This window comes from Chiroxiphia lanceolata, chromosome 16, assembly GCF_009829145.1.
Source record: "Chiroxiphia lanceolata isolate bChiLan1 chromosome 16, bChiLan1.pri, whole genome shotgun sequence".
NCBI classification, from domain to species: domain Eukaryota; kingdom Metazoa; phylum Chordata; class Aves; order Passeriformes; family Pipridae; genus Chiroxiphia; species Chiroxiphia lanceolata.
In genome coordinates, this window is record NC_045652.1 from 8,078,478 (window position 1) to 8,101,792 (window position 23,315).

The 23,315-nt window shown below is 43.1% G+C and overlaps 1 protein-coding gene across 1 annotated transcript in view; it reads left to right on the forward strand.

Annotated features, from left to right (window-relative positions):
• Positions 1-1,051: 1,051 nt before the first annotated feature.
• Positions 1,052-23,315, forward strand: part of XYLT1 (xylosyltransferase 1) — a 183,574-nt gene continuing 161,310 nt past the window's right edge. Inside the window, exon 1 of the mRNA XM_032704234.1 lies at positions 1,052-1,280. Within this exon, the coding sequence (XP_032560125.1) occupies positions 1,059-1,280 (222 nt within the window). The 5' untranslated portion in view covers positions 1,052-1,058. The remainder of the gene's footprint in view (positions 1,281-23,315) is intronic.

The following is a 23,315-nucleotide window of genomic DNA, read 5'->3' on the forward strand; positions in this document are numbered from 1 at the left end:
CAAATCCTACCTGGCTGTCATTTAAAAAAACAACTGTTCTTATCAGGAGATAGTATTTTTTTACCTTTGGATTTGATTTGTAAAGTGGAATTAGGCTTACAAAAAGAGGCACTGTGCAGGCAGATTAAAAAAAATGCCTACTTCAGTACTATCATCAGATAATGAGATCTTTCAGATTAGAAAGCCAATAGCAGTATGGGAGAAAAAGGCAACTGAAGTCGTCCATTATGTTCACTTTTTGAGACACCGGGCATTTAATTACAGTCACCCTGTGCCTGAGCCTGGTACCCGCAAACCTCACCGCGCTGTGGAGGTGTCGCACCTTGCTCTCGCCCTCACTCCGCTGAGGCCGAACCCTGCCAGTGACCTTTTTGCTTTAAAAAAAAAAAATCCGAAAAAAACCCTCGCTCTTGGGGAATTTGGACCATTTTTGTCCTTGACACGGTCCGCAGGGGGCCGTGCCGGTGTTCGCACCCGGGGGCTGCCGCTCGCCAGGTGAGGGGCGGCCGCGGCTCCACCGCCCGCCAGGTGCCGCCGCCCCGCTCCCGCCCGCCGTGAGGCCGCGTTCCCTCAGAAGATGGCAGTCGCCGCCCGCCCCGGCGCCGGCCGCCCCCTCCCCTCCTCTCCTCGCCCGTCTTCCCGCCCGCCGTGAGCCGCGGAGCGGCCCCGCCCCGGCCCCTTCCCCTCGCGCAGGGCTGGGGCTCTCCCGCCCGCCCGCCCGCCCGCCGGCGGCAGCAGCCCCCGCTGCCGCTCCTCCTCCGCCTCCAGCCCACCCCCCTCCTCCTCCTCCTCCTCCTCCTCCTCCTCCTTCCTCTTCCTCTGCCAACCCCACCCCTGGCCCCGGGCTGCCCCGGCCCGCGGGCTGCCGCGCCGCCAGGGCTCCCCGCCGGCTTCCCCCATCCCCACGCGCCGCGCACACCTCCTCCTTCTCCCTCCCTCCCTCCTTCCCCCCTCCGCCCTCCTCCTGCTGACGTCTGGCTCTGCCCGGCTGAAAACTCGGTGCCGCGGCGGATGCGGCGGCTCTCGGGAGCGCGGCGGCAGCGGCAGCAGCAGCGAAGATGGTGGCGGCTCCGTGCGCCCGGCGGCTGGCGCGGCGCTCCCGCTCGGCGCTGGTGGCGGCACTCACCGTGCTGCTCCTGCAGACCCTCCTCGTCTGGAATTTCACCTCCCTCGACGCCGGCGAGGAGCAGCGCGGCGGCCGCGAGAAGCGAGACCGCGGCGGAGACCAGCGGGGGCAGCCGCAGCGCCGCGGACCCGCCGCCCCGCACGGCAAGGCGATGGTAGGCGGGGGAGCGGGAGCGCCCGTGTGTCTCTCGCCGTTCGGCCGCGCTCGTGCCGGGAGCGGGGGGCGCGGGGAGCTCGGGGCGAGCGAGGCGCGGTCGCCCCGGGGCTCGCGGTCCCCCCGCCCCGCGCGGGAGCCTCCCGCAGGTGCCGCGGTGCGGGGCCGGTCCTGCCCCCGGTGCGGGGGCCGGGATGCAGAGCCGGAAAATGCATCCGTGGGATCCTCTCCCGTCCCCGAGAGAGGGACCTCTCCTCTCGTCCCGTCCCCGGCGCTACCCGCCGCGGGCAACCCAGCATCCCCGAACTTCGCGGGAGAGCCGCCTGTCTCGCACCTTCCTAGGGGTTTGTTTTACTGCTACTTTTGTTTTTTCCACCCAGAAAACCGCACAGGCTCTGTTCTTTATTGCACGGTTCTAACAGGCCCAGAAGGTGACGGGCGGTGAAATGTAATCATTTTATCAACCGCTAACAACTCGGGGATACTGAAACTACACACACAGGATGGGGACTGTCTCTTACCACGTTCTTTTGCAAACTCCCCGGTTTTCATTCAAATGACTCGGACCTGAAACCGCAAGAGATTGCAAATCTGGCCCTATTGACAGTTGCATTTTTGAATTTTCTAATAGGCACTTGAAAAAGCAAATTAGCAGTGTTCTTGGTCAGTTAATGCAAATCTCGGATATGTACCACTGGTACTAGTATTTTTCAGCTCTGGAGAAGCTTCCTTTGGTTTTCATTTAATTTTTTTAGCAGTAGGCTTATATTAAATAAGTGCTGCCTCTCAGAGTATGCATGTTTATTTTTGTCTATTTCTGTGTTTCTGTTTACGTCTTGAGAGAGAAAGCAAGAGCTTGGGGCGATGATTTACCCTGCTAGATGACTGTGGGTGTTTTGGCCACAGAAAGGCTCCAGAGAACTGTGCCCTGAACACACAAGTACTCTGTCAGTAACGTTTGGGACAACTTTTATGAAAGGTAGTACGTACCCATCCACTGTGAGCAAATCCCGCTGTGCTTTCTAGAGGTGAAAATTAAAATTCTTGTTTACTGAATTCAGTTTTTATCTCTATGCATAATCTTATTTTGGTACTTGTCATTCTCATAAAGGTAGCTACTTAGGCTTCACTATTTTTCCTCTAGCACCCTGCCCTCTGGCACTTTTCCTGTCCATCTGGTCTTTTATTCTTTCATCTTTCAGTCTTCTCCAGCTTTTTCCTTTCTCGATCTCCCCACTGTGGGTTATTAAGGTTGGTGGATGCTGGTACCTGGGCAGACAGGGGGCCGGGAGGTGGCTCCAGCCCTGCTTCCCAGCTCCCCAGGCTTTCTAGGAAATGATCCTCTTCTGTGGGCTCCGGGGCAGTGTTGGAATGTGTAGTGTTAGCAGTTGTCCTACAAACGTCCTGGCACAGTGTCCGGTTTGCGCCCCGTGCGCTGGAACAAGCGCCGAGTTCGGGGCCGAGAGCTAATTGTTTCCGTGCTGCTGACACGCAGACGTAGAGTATGATAATTTTGATGCTGGCAGTTCTGAATCACGCCTTTGTGCATACAGTTTTGATCAAAGACCTAAAGATGGAGCACTGGGGTTCTGAATAGAAAACATGTTTTAAAACACATGCTGAGTGCGCCTATTTTCCCCTTGTTGTCTAAATGGCTGGTATGGATCTCACTGGGCTGTGCCACAATGTCTAACTTTGAGAAGCAACAACGCTCAAGACAAGTGGCAGCGTAATTGACAAAGTGTTTTTGTCAAGAGGTGATTTGGCAATGCTTCTTCAAGATTACTTTATGGTACTTGTGGCTTTGCTTAACCTGCACCCTGGGAAGTGGCCGCCATCCTTAAAATTACTTTGTCAGAATACAAAACCTCACACTTAAGTATCCATTTATTGATTAAAATGTGTACTTGGTGGAAAAGCGATAAGGGAAATTGGGTTTGTGCAGATTTCTGCCTTAAAAACCTGGCAGCTGGCTTACATTGGTAGGTGAAGTTCCCAGGCACTCCTGACATGCAGATGTTGATTTATCTGACCCTGACTATGTTGCCTGTCTCTGAGGCAGGCCCAGTCTTGATTTCAGACTCAGTTCATGAGGAAAATCTGTGATCAATGGAGTTGCACAATACATAATTCATGTGAAAGAAAATTTTCTTTTTTTCCTCTTGCTTTATTTCCACATTACAATGCAATTTACGAAATACCCAAGCAAATTTATTATCCTTCTCAATCCAAGTTCCCCAAAGGTTGTGTATGTCAAATTGCTTTGCAACAGTTGGATAAGCTGGCTGGTGTGAATACTGTAGTTCCATTATATCCAAATATCTTTGGGTTAAACGCACCTTAGGGACCCTTCACCAAAAAAAAAAGGTATTGATTTTAATGTGTCTTTGGTCTGTGAAGGGAGTGGTGTGTTTTAATGTATTTTGAGGAGTATATTTTTTGAAAGGCTGCTAAATGTCTGTGATGTGGTACTTGATCATGTTTTTTCACTTGCCCCGCTAGCTACCTTTATAAGAGCGTTTATACTAAATAATTATGCAAACCAGATTTTGGACACTTTGCTGAAGGCAGTGCTTCTCAAACCTGTGTCTGAAAGTTCCATATGAGGTTACAGTGTTTTTATTTACCTTAGTTTTAATTTGTCTCTGCTCTATGTGCAAGACTGAAATGGGGGTACCTATTTTACTTTACTGAGTTGAATATAAGTATTGTGAGGATTTGGTAATTTGTGTCTATGGGAAAAGAAACATAGTCCTTTGAAACAGGTGCTTAAAGGGTATTTAGCTTTTTATTAAATGTTGTCAGATACGTGTAGTAAGCAATATAATTTGGTAAATGAAATAATATTGTACCATAGTAAAAGGGCTGCCCCCCCCCCCCACCTGTGTGTAATTGAGTGGGAATTGCCAACTTGGCAGGAAGAAGCAATTTTGAATGGAGCTATTTTGCAACTGAAAACACTTACTGTGCTAGATCCCCTGGCCAGCTACATCTGGAGCTTTCATTAGTCATAAGCAGTTTCCTGCAGTTGTTCCATATTTAATTAAACCAGCTTATAGATAATTTTAAAGAAGTGTGAACTGTGTCGTTAGCAGTGATTTCAGTGAGTACTTGCCACCATTTTTGCATCAGCTCAGCACCCTTTGCACAAGCTTTATTCATGTAGCAAAACTTAAGCATTGAAAGCCTGGAAGAATTAAGCTGCCTTCTGAGAATGGGTTGGTCTTTATGTGAGGGTCTTTATCTTTGAAAGGTGTGCAACAGCTTTTTGTGAAAATACCATAAGCATACTGCTCAGTCTCAGGCCTTTTTAATGCAGCCTGCTAGCCATGGTGGAAGGGGCTTGTGGATGTTGTGTGTTGGGAGCCCAAAGGGAAGAAAATGGAATGCAAATGCAAACCCCGCTTCAGGGCTGCTGGTGATGAGAGGGATGTGGCAGCAAAGCATCTGCTGTGGTCACATCTCGTGCCTGGCGTTCCACTGAGGGGCAGTTGTGTGTCGCAGTGATGCTCTTGTGTCACCCAGCTGTGGCCCCTGCCTCGGAATTCAGCGTTGAAGGCCACGTCTGTGGGTACGTGCTGCTCCTTTGTGCCTCCTGGTACCGTTGGGTTTTCATTGCTGCCTGTTTTGCCATAAAGCAAAAATGCCAGTGCATTGTTACTGTGTCAGTTGAGTGAAATACGGCTCTTGCCTGCTGGTGTGGGATCAAAGCGTTTCTTTAGTCTGAAATTTTGTGTGTTCATTGTAAAGAAATGGCGTGTTTCTTCCAGCATGAAGCTGTCAAAGGAACCAAACGTATCGATAGCTCAAAATGTTCAGAACTGTAGAATGAAAAGAAAGTGTCATGCATTTGGGGACAGTGAGGAGCTTTAATTCCAAACAGAAGTTAAGCTAGGGAGGACAGTCCTGAGGATCACTAGTGCCTCTCCTTGTTTTTATTTCTGTAGAGGGAAATGTGGTGTTTCTTCTCCTGGGAATGCAGAGAGCGAGGCTGGGTCCTTCATGGGTTGATCAGCTGAATGTGCTCAAGTACATTATATTTTTTCTTGCTTCCTTCCATGTCAACTCCTGGTCATGCACGCTGAGCTCCACCAGGTTAAAGGTGAAAGAAGTCAAAAGTGTACCTAACTCTGTACCTAAACTCTGTATTCCCTGTTGGTCACTAAAGCAAGGAAAGGCATCCAGTGGCTGCTGCTCTACTCCACGCTAGCTGTTTTAAGACCTGTGATCAGTTGTTGTAACTAATGGCAAAGTAGCAGCAACTCTAATGCTGGAGAACACTGCAGGAATTATACAGCAAAGAAAATCCAGGAGTCTTTACTCCACTTTCTCTGAAGTCCATCCATCAGTTCTTTCCCCCTGCCTTTTCAAAATGCTTCCCCAGACTAAGAATGGTGCAGAATTCACCTTGTATGTAATTCAAAAGCTTGAGGTTCTTTCAGGTTCTTTTGAAGTGTATTTGCCCCTGGAACTGTTCAGATTCTGCTGGGGGATTCCCAGCACTGTTTTGCCAGAAACATGCACACAGCCTGAACCTACCCTCTGCTGAGGGTACCTATTTAAACATCCTCCCCTCTAAGAAGCTTGTTGATGTAGACATGTGGCTTCAATAATTTAATCTCTGAACACAAGAAATGAGGGAAAACCGGTTTGGAGAAAAACTTTTGGACCTGAAAGGTGCAAAGGGGCTTAATGTGAGCTGGTCATTTGCATGTTAAACTTCTGGAAACTGAGTCTCACTTGTTTTAGTGCACTGCTCTCACTGAAACAGCTTAGTTAAGGTACCTTAGGTTGTGAATAAAATTAATAATGTCGAGCTATTATGTGGCCAGAAATGATATATTTCTTAGAGAATGGGTCCACAGTACTGACTTGATTATTAAGTACAGTTTTACTTGTTATCGGGAGCTTAATCGTGCTGCACTACAGCTTTAATAACAGTTGAAAAGGAGAATGGAGACAACTAATCATTTTGTAATGGCAAAGGGGGGAGACAATACATCTGCAGCTGGAAGCTGGGTAATGATTTTTACAAAGTCACACTTAACAAGGCACACGTTAATAAAACAAACAAATCTTTTCTGTAAGAGAACTAATGTATGCATCATTTAAGAGGAGTATTGGAACCAGATAGACTGATGGTCTCCTGCAGCAGATACCTCGTTAAGCATCTTCTCTGCAGGAGTGTGGGAAGGTGTTATACGGAATGGATTGAAAGTCTTTTTCAGGCCACTGGTGCATTTTTTGTTGTGCCAGTTTTTTATTCTTTAATGTATGATGGGATTTTGCAGATGTTCCCTTTGAAATAGAAGCCTTTTAATTTTTTAGCAAGAGAAGACCAGCTGTTGTACAGGAGATGTACAAATCCCATTTACTTCCTGTTAGGCTATTGAAAAATGGGTACTTTTTGATGTAAAAGGCCCTCATTACCTGCCACATGTTTTGGCTGAATTCAGAAATATGTTTCAAAATATTTTTTCCCTTCATCATTGAAAGTCCGAGATCTGTGATATGGCATCTTATTAGTGCTTGCTGAAGGGACAGGAGTACAATGAAAGCATGAAGTGAACTTAATTTGTAAGGAACAGTCAAATTATATAACCTCAAGGATTAATTTTAATCAAATACTTCCTAATTTTTCCTTACAGTGTTAAAATTAGATCTGGCACTTCACTGCAGCTTTTACAGTGACTCTTTAATTGGAATACAATGTCCTGTATTTTTTTCTCCTAATTTAGGCTGGTGGGATGTCTGATTTGAGCAGATTCAGGAGCATCCCTGTGCAGATACTTGCAGGGAACATGGGTTCTGGTGTGTATAACCGCTTGTATTACTGGAGTTTGAGGAGTAGCACTTTCAAGTGTTTAATTCTGATTTTTAGGCTTGGGAACCTCAGTCCTTTTCTTAAGTAATGATAGGCCTTTGATGCTGTTCCACAGAGCATGTGCTGAACAGGAGACTGCTCTGTGGGAAAAGGGAAAGCAGAAGTCTTGGTTGCCTTCTCTCATCAGTAACCCCTTGACATCTTTAGCAAAGCATTTAGAGCCACATAGCTAAAAGCCACGTGTAGTTTTGGAGGTTTCAGTTATTGATGGTTCTCTTTGGTCTGATAATTGTTTTGATTTCTTTCCTCCAGAGGAGCCAAATCCTGGCAGGTCCCAACTTTATTTGTCCATTTCATGTTTGATGCCGGTGATTATGGGTGTCCCCTTTTGAATGTTTAAGCCTGGGATGAGTCTCACCTGGGGTGGTAAATTTGGGCAATCTAAGGCCTTCTAATAAATAGAGAGAGGTGAGTGCCTCCAGAAGGCAAGTCAGCTCTCCTGAGGTCTGGATATGTGCACAAGCACAGCTCCTCCGCACCGGCAAGGGAGGGGCCGTGGCAGTGACGCTCAGGGACCTGCCATGCCATTGTAGGAATCCATTCCTTCACATGCCAGGTCTGGTGTTTCTCTTCCCCAGTCTGCGAAGTGTGCTTAATTAACTTCCCATCTTTTGTGGAAGTGGTGTGGGTTTGAGGTAATCAGCCCTTGGGAGGTCGTTGAGATCTTCAGCAACGACCAGGACCAGCTTGTCAGCTGCCGTGCATTGGCATAGCTCCATTATAGTCAGTACAGACCAGCTGAGGTTTCTGGACCCACAAATGTAATTATTGTTATAATAATAGCATCAAACAAGTAATCATTATTTTTACTCTCTCTTTTCATTTCAAAATGAGAAAATTATTTCCTCTTGGATCAGTGAAAGTAATTTACATTATGCACGATAATGGTCTACATGAAAATATAATTATTATTCATTTGCATGGCACCATCTGGGCACTAGAAGCTTTAGAGACACATGTGAGGAAAGGTCCCTGCCTTGAAGAGCTTACAGGCTGAATAGCAAGTGTAGCTGCTAGTGCTTAACATGCACTAGTGGAGTTACATGTGGAACTTCTGCAGTTTTACCATCAGGGACCTGTTCAGCACAGGACTTCCACAAACTCTTCTTCAGTGATTTCCACTCACCCATCAGAATTTCTCTGTGATTAGCACTGTACACCCTAAGGGTAGGTTGAGTCAAAGGATTGATTGGCATGGATGGATCAAGAAAGAACCTAGCAAGAGGCCAGTATTATAAATTGGCTGCCCAGTTTTTGGGCAAGTAAAGAATATTTCCAGGATTCACTGGGAAGCACAAAATGGTTTTGGTGCCTTGTGGACCTCTGCCTCCTGTGGAGTTATTCCCAGGCTTTACATGAGATACAGGACTGAATGCTTTACTGAGTTTGAGTAAGGACTGGAATGAAGAGACCAGACCTTTATAATTGTGTGGATATAAAACTTAAGCAACATGTAACATTACCTAAACTTATATATAGTGTAACCTTGCTGAGTACCGAAAGGGGCAGTGCAGGACAGTTAAATCAGGTGACTTCTTATTTTTAGAGATGATTAGAGAATTCCTCCAAGGGATGAACTATTTATAACATGTCTATACTTTGCTTCTTTTCTTTTTTTGGTGATGAAATTAAAACAATAAATGAATACCAGTTAATTAAAAAAGTTAGCTAGAAAAGATTTCACACTAGTGTGTGGTTGACTCTGAGGTCAGATCGTGAATACTTCCCACATATATTTTGTTTTCAAACTACTGTTCTGTTGCTGTTCTATTATTAGAGAGTAAGTGGGATGCTTATTTAAAACAACTCTACAAAGCTGAATGACACTGCAGACTTCAGTTTAACTTGGATTTGGTTGAATGAGTCACGGACAGTCATTTTTACTTCATGCTGCAGCCTTTGCTTGCCCTTCAGATGTACTTTTTGGTTCAGTTGTGTTGATGGAATCTGGGTATTTTTCTTCAACCTGGTGCTATTCACTGACTTTTTGTAATGGTGAGTTTTAGATTTCATGCTCTGAATTTTTGAGAGGTCTCTCATTTTGTTCTTAAAACTCAGCCTATTTGTGGGTAGTTTTGTTCTTTATAACTGCACTGTCTCTGATTCAGGAGGACACACAGTTCAGTTAAAACATCTTCGAACGAAAAAGCGGTTGAGGTTGTGACTGTATTGACTAAAGTCAAGTGAGTTCCCTGAAACTCCATCCAGCCCACTGACCCTTACTTGGAGAGGAACAGACAAACCTGAAAAATGACATTTCAGTGGGAAATTTTTGTTTCTTTAGAATTGTACAACCACATGTCATAGAGGCAAAGTAGAGACCACATCTCACATGTTCTGCCTGTAAGTTTAGCTGGGTGAGAGCTGGCCACACTTAGGGAGTTGCCCAGGGTCATTAGTTATTTAAACTGAGGAACTTTTCCCTCAGCATGGCAGTGTACCTGGAACTGTAATCAGCTAAATGACCACCTGCTAATTATGAAAATGTAAACTGGACTTCTCTGTAGAAATGGAGTGTTACCAGAGATCCGATTGGAGTCATCTTGAACAAGCATGTGAATAAAAAATAATCTCTTACCAAGCTTATATTACCTGGTTGAAAAAATACTCTCGTGAAAAATAGCAGCTTGTCTGCAGTGGTCCACATTTGGGTAGCTGGAGATGAATCTAGGCACCTAATTATATTGATTTAGGTGCTTATGGGCTTGAAACTTTCAATGGATGCGTGACACAGCTGTTTAAATATGTAAATATGAATTCAGGTGGCTACTTAGGGCATCTAAGTTCAGCAGCTTGGCCTACAATGTGTAAAACCCAAGCAAACAAGCAGAAGAGGAGTAAATGTAGTAAACAAAGCTGTTAGTGTGTATACACTAGTAGAGTAATAATACCTTGCACAGCTACTGTGCCTCAAATTGCTCACATTTTGGCATTCACTTGAATTGAGTTTAGTCACTCAGTTGCATAAATAGAAACTTGGAGGTGCTGCCTGCTAACAGTGAACATGCAGCAGTACCTCAGCAACGAACTGGCTTTTTGGCAGTTTTACAACAAAAGATATGCAAGTCTTCAGCGCAATATTTTGATAAGTCATTGGTTCTTATTAAAATAATAATTATGGTGATAATTATAACTGCAGTTGGCTCTGACTGAGCTGCTGAGTTGGGGACGGCAGGAGGAGGATTATGAAATATTCTCATAAAGCCATCTGAATCCTGCTCTTTTAGCTCTGTGCACACAAGTGAGGGAGTTTGTGTCTGTAGTTCTGGCATGTCATGGCAGTACCCATGTGCTGTTTGGGTGCCCATAGGAGAGAGCTGGAGATTGCTGTGCAGTCTGCCTCACAGGCAGATCATCATCCCTGTGTTCGTGTCTCTAATAACAGGGACGTGGTCAAAATAGGGGATAGTGTTTTACAGCAGTACTGTGATAAAATGGTGTAATAAGCTCATGACCATCTGGCTTTCTGTGGTCAGCTCTGTGACGTTTGCTGTGTCTGTGCCTTCATAGCAAGATCCTGTCATCTCATTCCCAAAGGCCCAGGTTAGGCACCAGTAATATTGAATACAAAGGGAATTTGGTAGGTTTTGCAAGTAGCACTGTAGCTATGATGACACTGTCCTGAGACTTTCTAATCTAATTCAGTATTAAACATTTACACTGACCAGGCTGCCACCGCATTGACCTCCTGTGCTAAGTGACTGCAAGTGATTAATGACTATTTATTAGGAAAAGATAGTTTCAAACCCGCTCACTTTACAGGCAGTGTAAACAGTGATTTCCTCTCCTCACCCCCAATCCCCACTTATAAAATGTGATATTTTTTTTCTCTTTTATTTCTTTTGAAGTTGATTTTTCTCACTCCTGGATATCTGAGAAGAGCAAACTGCACTGGCCATTTCCTGCCCCTCTCGTGTGAAGCTCTGCAATGGCCATCTAGAGTGTGAGTTTTGGGTGCTTGCTCCCCTTGATTAGGGCTTCAGTGAGATGCCTCATGGAACAGGCAGGAGGAGAAACAGTGCAGGATAAGTTTGTGCATGGGGAAGAACAGAAAGGTCAGCCTAAGGCTCTGTGGGACTTCTGAGAGCACAGCCAGTTTAAAAGCAGGATAGGTCAAAATGCGTTTATCATGCTTTTAGGGGACAGGAACTTTCTGAAGGGAATCTCATAACAAACGATCATTTTAGAGAGGTAGTTGATGCAGAGAAAGAGCCAGGTTTATTTGACATTTTGGGTAGGTTCCTGTAGCCTGGGACTTCAGTTCTGAAGGTGCTGTGGGATCCATGGGTTTAAGCACATATTCCACACAGTAGAATTTGACTTAAAGGTATTTGATGTGACAGTTAAGTTACAGAGTTTGTTTGCCTTTATACAACCAAATATATAAGTAAAAAGTGCTTTACTAGATTTCAGACAAGTTTGATAAAGTTTTCTAAATGGTTTGCGTTTTGTCCATTTTAGTACCATCACCAGTCTGTCAGACTGAACAATGATCTCATGCAGAATGTTATCAATAGGTTATTTTGTAGTTTAAGTCCTTCAGGAGATTTTCACTTTATAGTTGCAGTGATGTAAATTTACAATAATTCTCACATCAAGGACTCATGAATGAATGTAATTACGGAGGGGGGGGAAAAGTGTCTTGCAGGTCAAATGGTTCTTTGAGGTTTCCATATTTGGACAGTGTGGACAGCTCAGCAACTGCTGGAGCATTTTGTTGCTTTTGAAGTGTCACTGTAATTTTGCAGCGAGTGTTCGGCAGTCACGCACTGTCCTCTAGATGCTCTCTGTCTGTGGAGCGTGTGTCACTTGGAAGGGAGAAGTGAAAGGAAGCCCTTAGAATTTCATACTGTCCTGGATTCAGCCTCTGGGTTGGGTTTCCAGTTTACTTACCAGACCTAGCCAGGCTTTGATCTAAATTCTGCCACCTAGGCAAACCACTTCAGTGCTCTGAAGCCTTTGGTAGAGCAAGGTGCTATATGATTTGCTTGTTAGTAAATGTTTTTATTTTATTCTTAGTTTTAGCATAGTCTCGTGTATTAAATTCCTCCTCCTTCCTGAACAATTCACTCCTGTTTCTGGAGCTTTTGTCAGTGGTTGCAGAGCCTGGTTCAAGGTCTAGTTGGAAGCTGCTGGGAGTTATGGCATTGACTTCAGTAACTCAGCTGGGACTGTGTTGGTTAGGAGGTGGATTAGTGTGCTCGAGGTCTCTATTCCACACCTGGTAAATAGTAACTCCGTTATGGAACACTGTTTCTCCTTTGACTAAATTGGTGTGGTTTTGTTTTCCTTGCTGTCATTGCTAACTGCTTTCTTCCGAACTTGTAGCTGTCCAGTTTGAAAGAGTGTTTCCTGTTTGCTTAAAATAAACACTTCTGCAGCATTTGCCTGTTTTATGCTGCCTGCAGACAGCAAAATTGTCCTCAAGTGTTCAGATCTGTTGCTAGGGTTAGGATGGTAGTTTCATAGCAACAGAGAGGTGCCAAAGGTGTTTGAATCATCTCTTTAGTAGCGAGTTGGCGGTTTGGTGGGTTTTGCATTTCTCCCCTTCCTGTTTACAAGGGTAGAATGTGTTCAGGGCTCAGTTTTGCACTTATACAAACAGAGGCAGGAATACATACCTGTCTTCCACAGTGGTCATGTATTTGTGAGTCTCAATGCCAATTAATATAAGCAAGAGTTGCCTAGTCTAGAATTTTCCAGACTGGCTGTTGTCTAGAAATATTCTGCTTTGCAGCATGCGGTTTAAATGAGCCTAGGACTTGGCAAGTCATCACTTCATCAAGTTCATGCTCTTTTAGTAGCAGATTCTTTTAGAAAATCTTCACGTTTAGTGTTAGTTCAGACTTTGATCATTATCCTGTGTAAGCATGATGTGTGAGTGATTTTTGTACAGGACTGGTTTTGAGACACCTCTGCCAATTAAGTTTCATCATTTTCAGTGTGCTCAGGTGTTTGCTATAGGATGAAGATGTAAATGAGAAAGAGCTTGAGTAATACAGTACACTGAGAATAACCTGTGGTTCTTCAGAGCCACTGAGTGTTTTCACTTGGAGCTGGAGTGCAGACTTGAATGTAAAATGAGTCAAGAATAGTCTTATGGATATGATTGTGTTAGGGATTTTTTTTTTTAATACAGTCTTTGTATTTTCATTTAAGTTGTTAAAGTAAAAAGGGTCCTAAAATAAATGTCGCTCTGTTGTCCCAAAGTGTTCCATGATAAAAAAAGGGAAAAAAAGGTAGTATTTCACAACAACACGTCAGGTGGGTTTTATAAATATTATTTCTGTAAAACCTAAAAGTGATATAAATCTGTGATATAAATTAAGCAGTAATTTAAAAGTTAAAAGAATTGTATATTATTTTGATTTTAATTTCTGTCCTGTGTCCTGAATGGAGATTACCCATGATAACAATGATTGACGGTGCTGGACAGGTACAGCTCGAGTTCCTGCATGTTTCTGTTAGCAGTGGTGGAATTATTAAATAATCACTCTCCATTTTTAGTGTTTTTATGATTGCCAAAACTTATAATTCAGGATTTTTTTTTGAAGGCCCTTCATACTCTGCTGGCCTTGTTTGGTCTCAGTAAAAGTTGTGCAATGTTAATAATTTCATCCCATGCTGAATTACTGAAGATGCTCATGAATTACTGAAGACTGCACTTGAGTTTTGCATTATGTATGGAAGTATTATGTTGATGGCAGGCGTGTTGAATCCATCTGTGTTGCATTATGCTTCACCTCTGATTCTCTTAATCAGCTCTTAAGAGGTCATCTGCTTCAGTAAGTGTGTTACTGGTGGACTTCTTGGGCCAGATTTGAAAAGAATGGGTGGGGTTTCTGAATGGGTTCAAAATGCCTGCTTTGTATTCAAAATTAATTTGTATTCTGTTTAATTAAATTAAAGAGTTTAATTTAAATGTATTGATCCCTACATAAGAAGATTTCCAAATTGCTCATAAGTGATTTTTCTGCCCGGGGTTCAGCCACCGTGAGGTTAAACTGCAAACATTTATGTTGAAGGACTGTCTTGTATTCACATCAGCTTGTGCAGTGTGTCAGCTTGAGTGGTTGGTTTATGGTGTTTTTAACAGCTGGACTCGATGATCTTAGGGCCTCTTCCTACCTTGATGATGCTATGATTGTATGAGTCTAACTCTGATGAAAAATCAAACAAAACTCAGGGTCTAGAAGAAAAGTGCTGTGTCTAAGGCTGCGTGGCAGCATCTTGATGTGGATTCAACTCCCAGCTTTACAGAAGGCTGCTTGTGTGGCCTTCTCATGGAGGAGGAAAATACAGGGCTGGTTGTCTCTGCTTCCCATTAGTCAAACAGAAGCACTAAGTCACTGGATATGGACCTGGTTTGTGTGCACCACTTCCTGGCAGACTACAAACACACCTATTGAAGCTGCACTGAGAGGCCACATTTGCCAAACAGCCTGGTCTGTTTGTTGTTTGGAGGTTTTTTTTTTTTACAAGAGGGTGACTATCCTGGGTAGACCAGTCAACCATAGGAGTTTGAAGGTTTAAGGGGCATTCATAACCTGACAAGTGACTCACTTGGGAATACAAAAGAGAAGGTGTATTTGAAGCAAAGCATGTGGTTTTTTGCCACGATATCTCTTGAGGATTACCATGACTAAGAAGATGGTATAAATGTACTTTGTTGTGACAAATTCTTGTTCCAATACCAGGGCAAAAAATGGTTGTTGCATACAGCTCTGTGCGTTGGGTGTGTGCCCGGCATCACCCCCACAGGGTTCCCAGAATCACACAGGTTCTTCTCTTTGTTTCAGTTTCAGAGTCTTGACTTTGTTTGAGCCAGAACTAAAACTGATGGTTGACAAAACAGTTGCCAGCCCTTAACCTACCCAGGTGGGTTGTGCAGGCATCCTTCCTGTGACTAGAAAAGAGACCCTCCTACTCGGGCTGTCTGATAGACCCTGGTTTGGTGGGATGGATGGTTCAGGTCTGGGCAGTCATGGCAACCACTTGCTGGTTAGATCTTGTTACCAGTGCTATGGCTGGGCTTGTGCCTAAGCTTGCTTTTCAGTGATTGTCTCTGTTTTGGAGCAGTTGGTGGTAGGGAGCCCATTTTATCTTCTTTCTGCTACATCTGTAATTGGGATCATTTTTCTGTGAGCTGCCCACATCTGTGGCCTAAAACCTGTGCTCTGGGGTAAGGCAGTGAAAGGTGACATTTCCCAAAGCCCAGCATTCACTTGCCAGTAGTGGAAGCAGCTTGTGCTGCTTCACTCATGTGCATTTTATTTTTAAGGATTCAGCACTGATATTTATGAAATCCTTTGCTTTGCACATGTCAACATAAATAAGAATATCTTCTGAACGTACCTAGTTGCAAGCCTAGTATTTCTTGTAGGATTACCAATCTCCTTAAGTAGTCCTGTGTGTGTGTGTATATAGGGGAGAAAAAACAAACCCAAAAACCTTTGGCCATTCCAGTACTAAGTCCTTGAGAAGAAGCTTTTCTGTTATCCCTAATGCTCTAAAGCTTGCTGAATAAACAAAATGAACACAGATGTTTCCTCACCGGTGATACAGTTCATAAGAAGACACTACTTAAGGCATTGCTCAGCTGCAACTTAAACTTCTGTGGGCAGGAATCTGTTGACCAAACAATTCAGTCTTACTCAAGGAAACTTCCTGCGAAGTTGAACAGGCTTGCTGAGTAATACTTTTTGTGTTAGCGGTTTATTAACCACTTAATGAATTACTCAAACGTGTTTAAATTAGCCAAAAAGCTCTTTTCTTGCCACACGGAAATGCTGTGAGGATGCTGCAGTATTCTGCTGAGGCTGAGTCCTGTTCTTGGAAGAATGACCATGTGAACAGGCATTTATCTGCCTGCAGTTCTGGGGAGCAGTTATGTGGCTCACAGTTGAGTAAAAACAAAATCAAAATCAGGACTGTACAGAAACCCTTTATAGGCGTTTTAATTCTGGCTAAACTCTGGTTAGACCAATTTTGACAATTTTGTAAGAAAAATTTTGTAAGAAAACTTCTTCATACAAGGAAAGAAGAATAACTAAGAATTGTTTACAACCTGTATTTAGTAACAGAGCAACTCTTTGCTACTACACTGATCAGGCTGCCTCCCTGCCTATTCATTTTTGCAATTATTTTCCTTTTTTAGGCAAGTTTTTCCTGAGTTTAAGATCTTCAGGTTTATAGACCAGAGTTTGACAATGTAGGTGGGAAGGGGAAGCCAGAAAAATGTGTAATTATTCAGTGAAGCTGCACCACAGCAGTGGATGTGCCCTGGGAGCAGAGGGCGCTTCCAGGATGCCCTGATCTTAGACAGCTTTCATGGTTTGCCTACAGATGAGATAATGGTTTGTAGAGTAGAGCAGGGCTATGTTATTTCTTTAAGTTAAGCTTGAGGAATCTGGCCACTTAGACCCTACCTGTCACTACAGATATTGTGTTTGAAAAAACAGAAAGACTTGGTATGTATGTGCGAGGACTTAACGTTTTAATAATTACTTCAGATTGTGTTTGTGGATTTTTAGAGGTATCAGTTGCTACTGGAAGGAAGGCAACTTTAGTCACTTAGCTCATGAGAAGTTAGAAACAACCTGTGTAGGATGAAATTATCTTAGAACTGCTTATTTCTCTTACTACTCTGTTAACACCTGACTCTTTTTGGGAACTGTTGTTGCACTCATCTCCAAATCCCTTTTTGTTGAAAACGTACTCCTTTATTCCCACATCAGGCTGAGCTTGCTGTTGCTGCTATTTTTTGTTGGCCCAAGGCAAGGACACGTGGAAGTGTTCAGTGTTTGATTGCTGAGCGGTGCCGTGGCCGCTTCCCAGGGCCCACATGTGCGACCCACTGTACCAGGATGTCCAGCACTGAGCCAGAGCTGTGCCAGGCATCCTGCAGGCTTGAACTTCAGCCACCCCTCGGCCCACACAACGTCTGATTCACCCGCGTCTCGTCAGCGTTGGTGCAGAGACAACTCATCACTGCTGCAGAGATGAACTTTGTTTGGATTCTCCCTCAGAGCACCATGGAAACTTGGTTTCATGTCCACGTCTGTGGTCCCTTTCAGCTGGCACCTTTCTTCTTTCTAAAGATCAGATATTCATGCTCTCCCTGTCATTTTTTATTCTCACTGATGTGTATCTCTAGTTCTGTTCCTCCCTCCCTTTTCTGAACAAAGATCATTCAGTGTTTCTGAGCATTTGAGTAACAGTTTTGTCCCCTTTTTGCAGACATAGGCCAACTTTGATCAATACCAAAAGCAAATGGTTGTAGAAATTCACATTATGCACTTGTATGCTCTGTAGAGTGTCTTTGTAGCTGGTACTTAGCATATTGCCTCTGGAAATGTGTTTCTGGCATGTAGCTTTTATTTGTGCAGCAAGGGACCCTGGCAAATGCTTCATGTTTGATGTGAACTCACAGCTCTTTTAGATATTGAATAATATAAATAAGGACTTATCAACAAGGGAAAGTGGTGACAAAATAAGTGAAGGTGTGGGTTTAAACCTTGGAAGTTTATGTGATACTAAGTCTTCATATGGGCACTTGTAGGGTGCTGTTCTGTGGGTATATTTGATCCCCCCCAAAGCTGGTGGAGTTTTACTATGATATAGTTACTGTGAGGTAATGACCCAAGTCCTGAGTATATGACTTTGTGCTTGTTATGGCTAGGGTAGAATTAATTTTCTCCATAGAAAATGGGGCTATGTCTTGGATTTGTGCTGGAAAGTGTTGATAATGCAGAGATGTTTTGGTTATGGCTGAGCAGAGTTTGCACCATGTCAGGGCCTTTTGTGATTCTTGTACAACCATGCTGGTGAGGAGGCTGGGGGTGCACAAGGAACTGGGAGGGGACACAGCTGGGACAGCTGACCCTGACTGACCCAATTCCAGACCATATGGTGTCATGCTCAGTGTATAAACCTGGGTGAAGAAGGAGGAAGGTGGAATGTTCAGAATGAAGGCATTTGCCTTCTCAAGTCACTGTCACTGTGATGGAGCCCTGCTGTCCTGGGGTGGCTGAACACCTGCCTGCCCATGGGCAGTAGTGAATGAAGTCCTTGTGTTGCTTTGCTTGTGTGCATGAGTTCTGCTTCACCTGTTAAACTGTCTTTATCTCAACCCATGAATTTTCCCACTTTTACTCTTCCAATCCTCTACCTCATCCCACCAGGGGAGAGAGTGAGTGAGCAGCTGCTTTTGTGCTTAGGTGCCAGCCAGGAATCAACTATGAGAGACTTGTTACAAAATATAATTTTTTTTGATCCTTTATTTTTTATAACATAACAAAGAATTAAGCATTTACCTTCAAATTGCTATTTTTAAGCGTGTTTAAATATTAAACTAATATTTACAGTAAGATGAAGAAAAACAGTTTTTTACTCTAATTCTAAGTTAAAAACAAAGTCACTTTTCCATCTTCATCTAATGTGTTATGGTAGTTTCCTCTTTGGATGACAGCTGGAGGGGTCAGGGGTGATGTAACCAACAAAAACTAGTACGGAGTGATACTTCATGGCTTATGTTGTGTTAACATGGGGTTGTATTGCAGCTGTAGCACAGTCTTTGCTTACTTTGGCTAATTTGAAATCTTTGACTCCTCATTTGCATCCATTTTGCACTGATGATTTTTTGTGCCATGGCTGACACTTATTTCTGTGCCGAAAGTAACTGCAGATTCTGTGCCAGACTTAGTGAGAGGTCCTCATCAAATCAAGTTATGGGGTAGGAGCAGAGCAAATAGGGCAAAGGAATTTGTCATGGCTTTCCACTCCAAGGTGAATTTTTAGCTTGAAGTAGAAAGTACATTGGAAAGTCTGCTGTGAAGTCACCGTAAGTAGAAGTGGAAATGTGGGTATTGGAAAGCAGGCACCATCTTTTTCAGTCAGTTAGAAAAACTACAGACAGTATTTGAGGTGATGCCACACCAGTGCAGAGCAGAGAGGGACAGTCCCCTCCCTCGACCGGCTGGTGATGCTTTGCCTGATGCACCCCAGGACAGGGTTGACCTTCCTGGCTGCCAGGGCACTGCTGACTCATACTCAACTTGCCATCCACCAGGACTCCCAGGTCCATTTCTGTGGTGCTCTTTTTCAGCATCTCATTCCTCAGTTTGTCTGTACATCCAGGGTTGCCCCATCCCAGGTGCAGAATCCAGCACTTGCCTTTGTTAAAGTTCATATGGTTGATTGTCCAGCCCTCTGATTTGTCAAGGTGTCTCTGCAGGGCCTCCCTGCCTTGGAGGGAGTCAACAGCTCCTCCCAGTTCAGTATCATCGACAAACTGACTTAGTATACCTTTGAGTCCTACATCCAAATAGTTATTTTACCCAATCCAAAGGCCAGCTGAGAAGGGATGATCATGCTTTTGAGGCTGTGAAAAGTCTCAGTAAACTCAGTGAACTCTCTCAGTAAAGCATGCACTTCCCTTCTCCTCCCATTTCCCTAGAAATTGCTTCTTTCACTTGTGTATTCTCTTTATGATCCCAGCTGCTTTAAGAGAAGCATCTTTCTGTGTTGCCTTTCCATACTAACAATAGGAAAAGGCTGGTAGCTGCTCATGGATATTGAAAGAAACAATGGAAACAGGGTCTAACATGTTGTTTATATTTTACAAATAGTGGTGTAAAATAAATTTCAGCTTTGGGTGGGTGTGCCTTGTCTCAAAGAGCACTGCACTGTGTGCCCTACAGTGGTGGCGTAATATAGTGTAGCATAATGGGAAAGTTGCAAGCAGTGTTTGAAATACCATATACTGTATTAACAGCAAAAGCAATTGAATGTGGAAGGAATTTCTTAGGAAGATTGTGAATTTTCTGATGCTCGAGTCTCTTAAATGAAGACTAGAGGCTCTATGGGAACTAGAAGTTAGTACAGGTATCACAGGGTAATGTTCTACCATGCTGGTCATAGCAGGACACATCTCTGCTTTTGTGGTGTGTTGGAAGGTCAAAGAGGAGACAGGTAGTGGAGTTCAGTCTTCAGGCAAAGTGCTGTTCTTGGGTATGTGTGTGATTCATCCATGTTACTGTGCAGGAGCTTTACCTAATGCTAATGTTTCTGTTAGCTTGGCTCAAGGACACTGTGCTTGATATTTCCAATTTCTACCTTTTCAAGATCATTTATGAGTTAAATTAAAATGAGAACACCCGCTATCCTTTAATATGTAGCATCCAGTGGGGATTCTAAATTCCTCTGAAGCTGGTGGAAAATTTTCGATTACTTTGGAGGAGTTAAGATTCACCTTAAGGCTTGTTTTGCTCCAGCATTTGTCCTTTTGAGTTTTAAATGCTTGGCACAGCTGTAAGAGCTGAAATATTAGCAGTGATCAGTAGTGACTGACTGCAGTCGGAGTCACCCGGAGCTTTGCACCAATTTGACATTTTGTTTTCTAAGCTCAGGTTGATGTTTCCTTTAACATTTCTTACTCAAAATCAAGTTCAGTTTTGGTTCACATTGTCAGGGAGACAATACAAGCTCTGCCCTTAGCTACAGCAGTGTGCTGTGACATTTATACGGCGGCAGATGCGTGAACATCTTGAGCTAATATTTAGGGCTCTTTTGCCAATGCAAAGCATTTAAGGATTTTTCTCCCTGCTTATGAAATGCACTTGTCCCAAATATGGAATGAACAAATACATGTAGAATAAATGTTTTTCCCTGTGCCCTATGTATTAATGAATCAGCCAGCCTTATATACATATATATGTGTTTATATGCATATGTGTATGGAGGAGGAGATTTCTTGCAGAGTGGAAGTCAGATGGAAGGGTTGATGCTCTCCTTGTAAGGCAGTAGTGTGTCAGCCCATCCCAGGACTTTGATGCTGCATAAAGCAGCTTTAGACTCCCAGTGAACGCTCTTTTGTTGCATGGAGGAAGACAGTGACACCACATCTGTGGAGAGTGAATCTCGAGGAAAAAGAACTTTAACAGGTGACAAGGTGAAATTTGTATTCATACACTGCTTGGGTGTTTGGAGAGCATAGACTGTGTGCAGAGTAGTGCTGCTGTGGCAAACCAGGTTTCTGATTCTTAACAAAATTGTTACTGTTAGTCTCTTGCAGCACATCCAAAAGCTCTTGTCACATTTGATTTCAGCTTAAAGCTGTGTAAAACCTTCAGGTTTTCTTTAAAGGAACTTTAGTTGAGAAGTCATGTCTGTCTGCTACTTTCATTTTTTTTTCCTTATGGTAACTTTTCTTCTTGGTAATTGAAACAAAAACTGCCCACTAAGTTTTGTTTCATGTTTGCTACATTACAAAGAACATCCTTGGCACAAATTTTATATATATAGCTGGAGCAGAAAGCGTAATGAAGTAGAGATTTGGAAAGGAAAGTAGTCTGTCTTTATCTAAAATAAATGTTGATAATCTGGTGACCTTTTTAACAGCATAGGAGTGTGATATCTTTTATTTATTTGCAGTCTCCTTGTTTATATAGTCGTCAGTGGGATCCTACCCCTCTCTTGCCAGTTTCTGTATTCTCCCCCAGTGTTTATGTGTGGTCATCAGGAGTTTGGAGCATAACAGTGCAGTTTCTGCAAAGGAAAGTGAACTCTTGCTAATCTGATACAAGTTATCAGCAATTATAGATGATAAAGAGGTGAGGAATTATGAGTCTGGAATATAGTAATGAACAATTCCATTCTGGAGCTGTTGACAGGACAGTGCTGGAGAAAGTTGTCAGAAAGTGAGGAGCAGCACCCTGCCATGATTGGGCATTGCCTGAAAGATTTTAATAAATATTAAAAGTAAAGTATCCATTTTTATTATTGCAAACATATGTCGAGGGCTTCTCTGAGATTCAGAAACCTGGAGTAAGTTTGGTAGTGCTTCTGTGCATCAGCAAAATGATAACTTCTTTTAAAGCTGTATTAGAAGTCACTTTGTCAAATAAACAGCTGATCCTCCTTTCTTGGCCTGCTTTTTCCTTCCCCTCCGCTTTTAAGAGTATTTTCCCTGTACATATGAGTTGTTTCTCAGTACCAGACAGGGCACGTCATCATGAAGAAGAGGTTGAGCATCTTCTTGGTAAGGACTGATGGAGCATCTTATGGTTGAGGATACCTGACAGTTGCCAGAACTTTGTAACCTCAGCTGAGGAAATGACAATCAGAAGTACCACCTCGGACGGAAGGATGTGATGCCAGTTAAAACTGTGCAGAGCTGAGGCACAAAGTAACCCTTACTTGGTTTTTATGCACCTGGATTTCCAGTTTCCTGTTGGCATCTTTCTAGCTTGAAAAAATTGAAAGGACAGATATGACAACAAAATGTAACATACAATGACCTCAGAAGCTTCTCTTAGAAAGTAAACTGTGTTTGCAGTTAGAAAAGCATGTTATTTTATGCTCCAAATTAGGACCTGTAGTAAATTTGGAGAAATAAAAGATGACATAGCAAGTGAGGTGCTGACCTTGTTTGTTTTTTCTTTGTCATCTGGCAGTTTTTCATAGACTACCACTGTATTCATTATTCACTATTTAAATTAGTTTTTGCTGCCACGTTTCAGTTGATAATGCTGTCTTTAGAATTTTAAACCATATTTAAAGCATATCTTAAGGTAAGAATATATAATGAATCAATCACTATGGAAGATAAAGCAGCCAAAGATGGATAAATTAATACTATGTGAAGACTCTCTAGTTTTATAATTTCAAATTAATTCATGGCTTGAATTATTTTTTGATTACTAAAGCATTGGTAATTTACTAAACCTTGAATTTCTGAGTTCTAGCAATAATTTCAAATTAATGTTACAAGTTGCAGTTCAGGCCCTCTAGTGAAGTCATTCAACATCTCTGCAGTAACTTTATCTTGGTTAAATTAAATATAGAGTGATCTTTGTGCTTGATTCCTGTAGAGAAGTGACCTTAAGCCTTGTGAGGCAAACTACGTACTGATGACTTTTGTTCTGCACAGTGCAAGAGTAGCTTCTCTCATTGTCCTGTATCTCCTCCTGAGTTCAGAGGACATTACAGTTTATTACTGGGAGTGGGAGAAAGGATCAGAGGATACTGGGAGACCTCTTGACTCTGCAGGGGTAATACTGGATACAAGAGGACAGAACTCCTAAATTTTACTCTTGCTGACCTTTTTATGTGGCCTTTGCTGGCTTCTGTGCCTCATTTTCTTTCTGGATT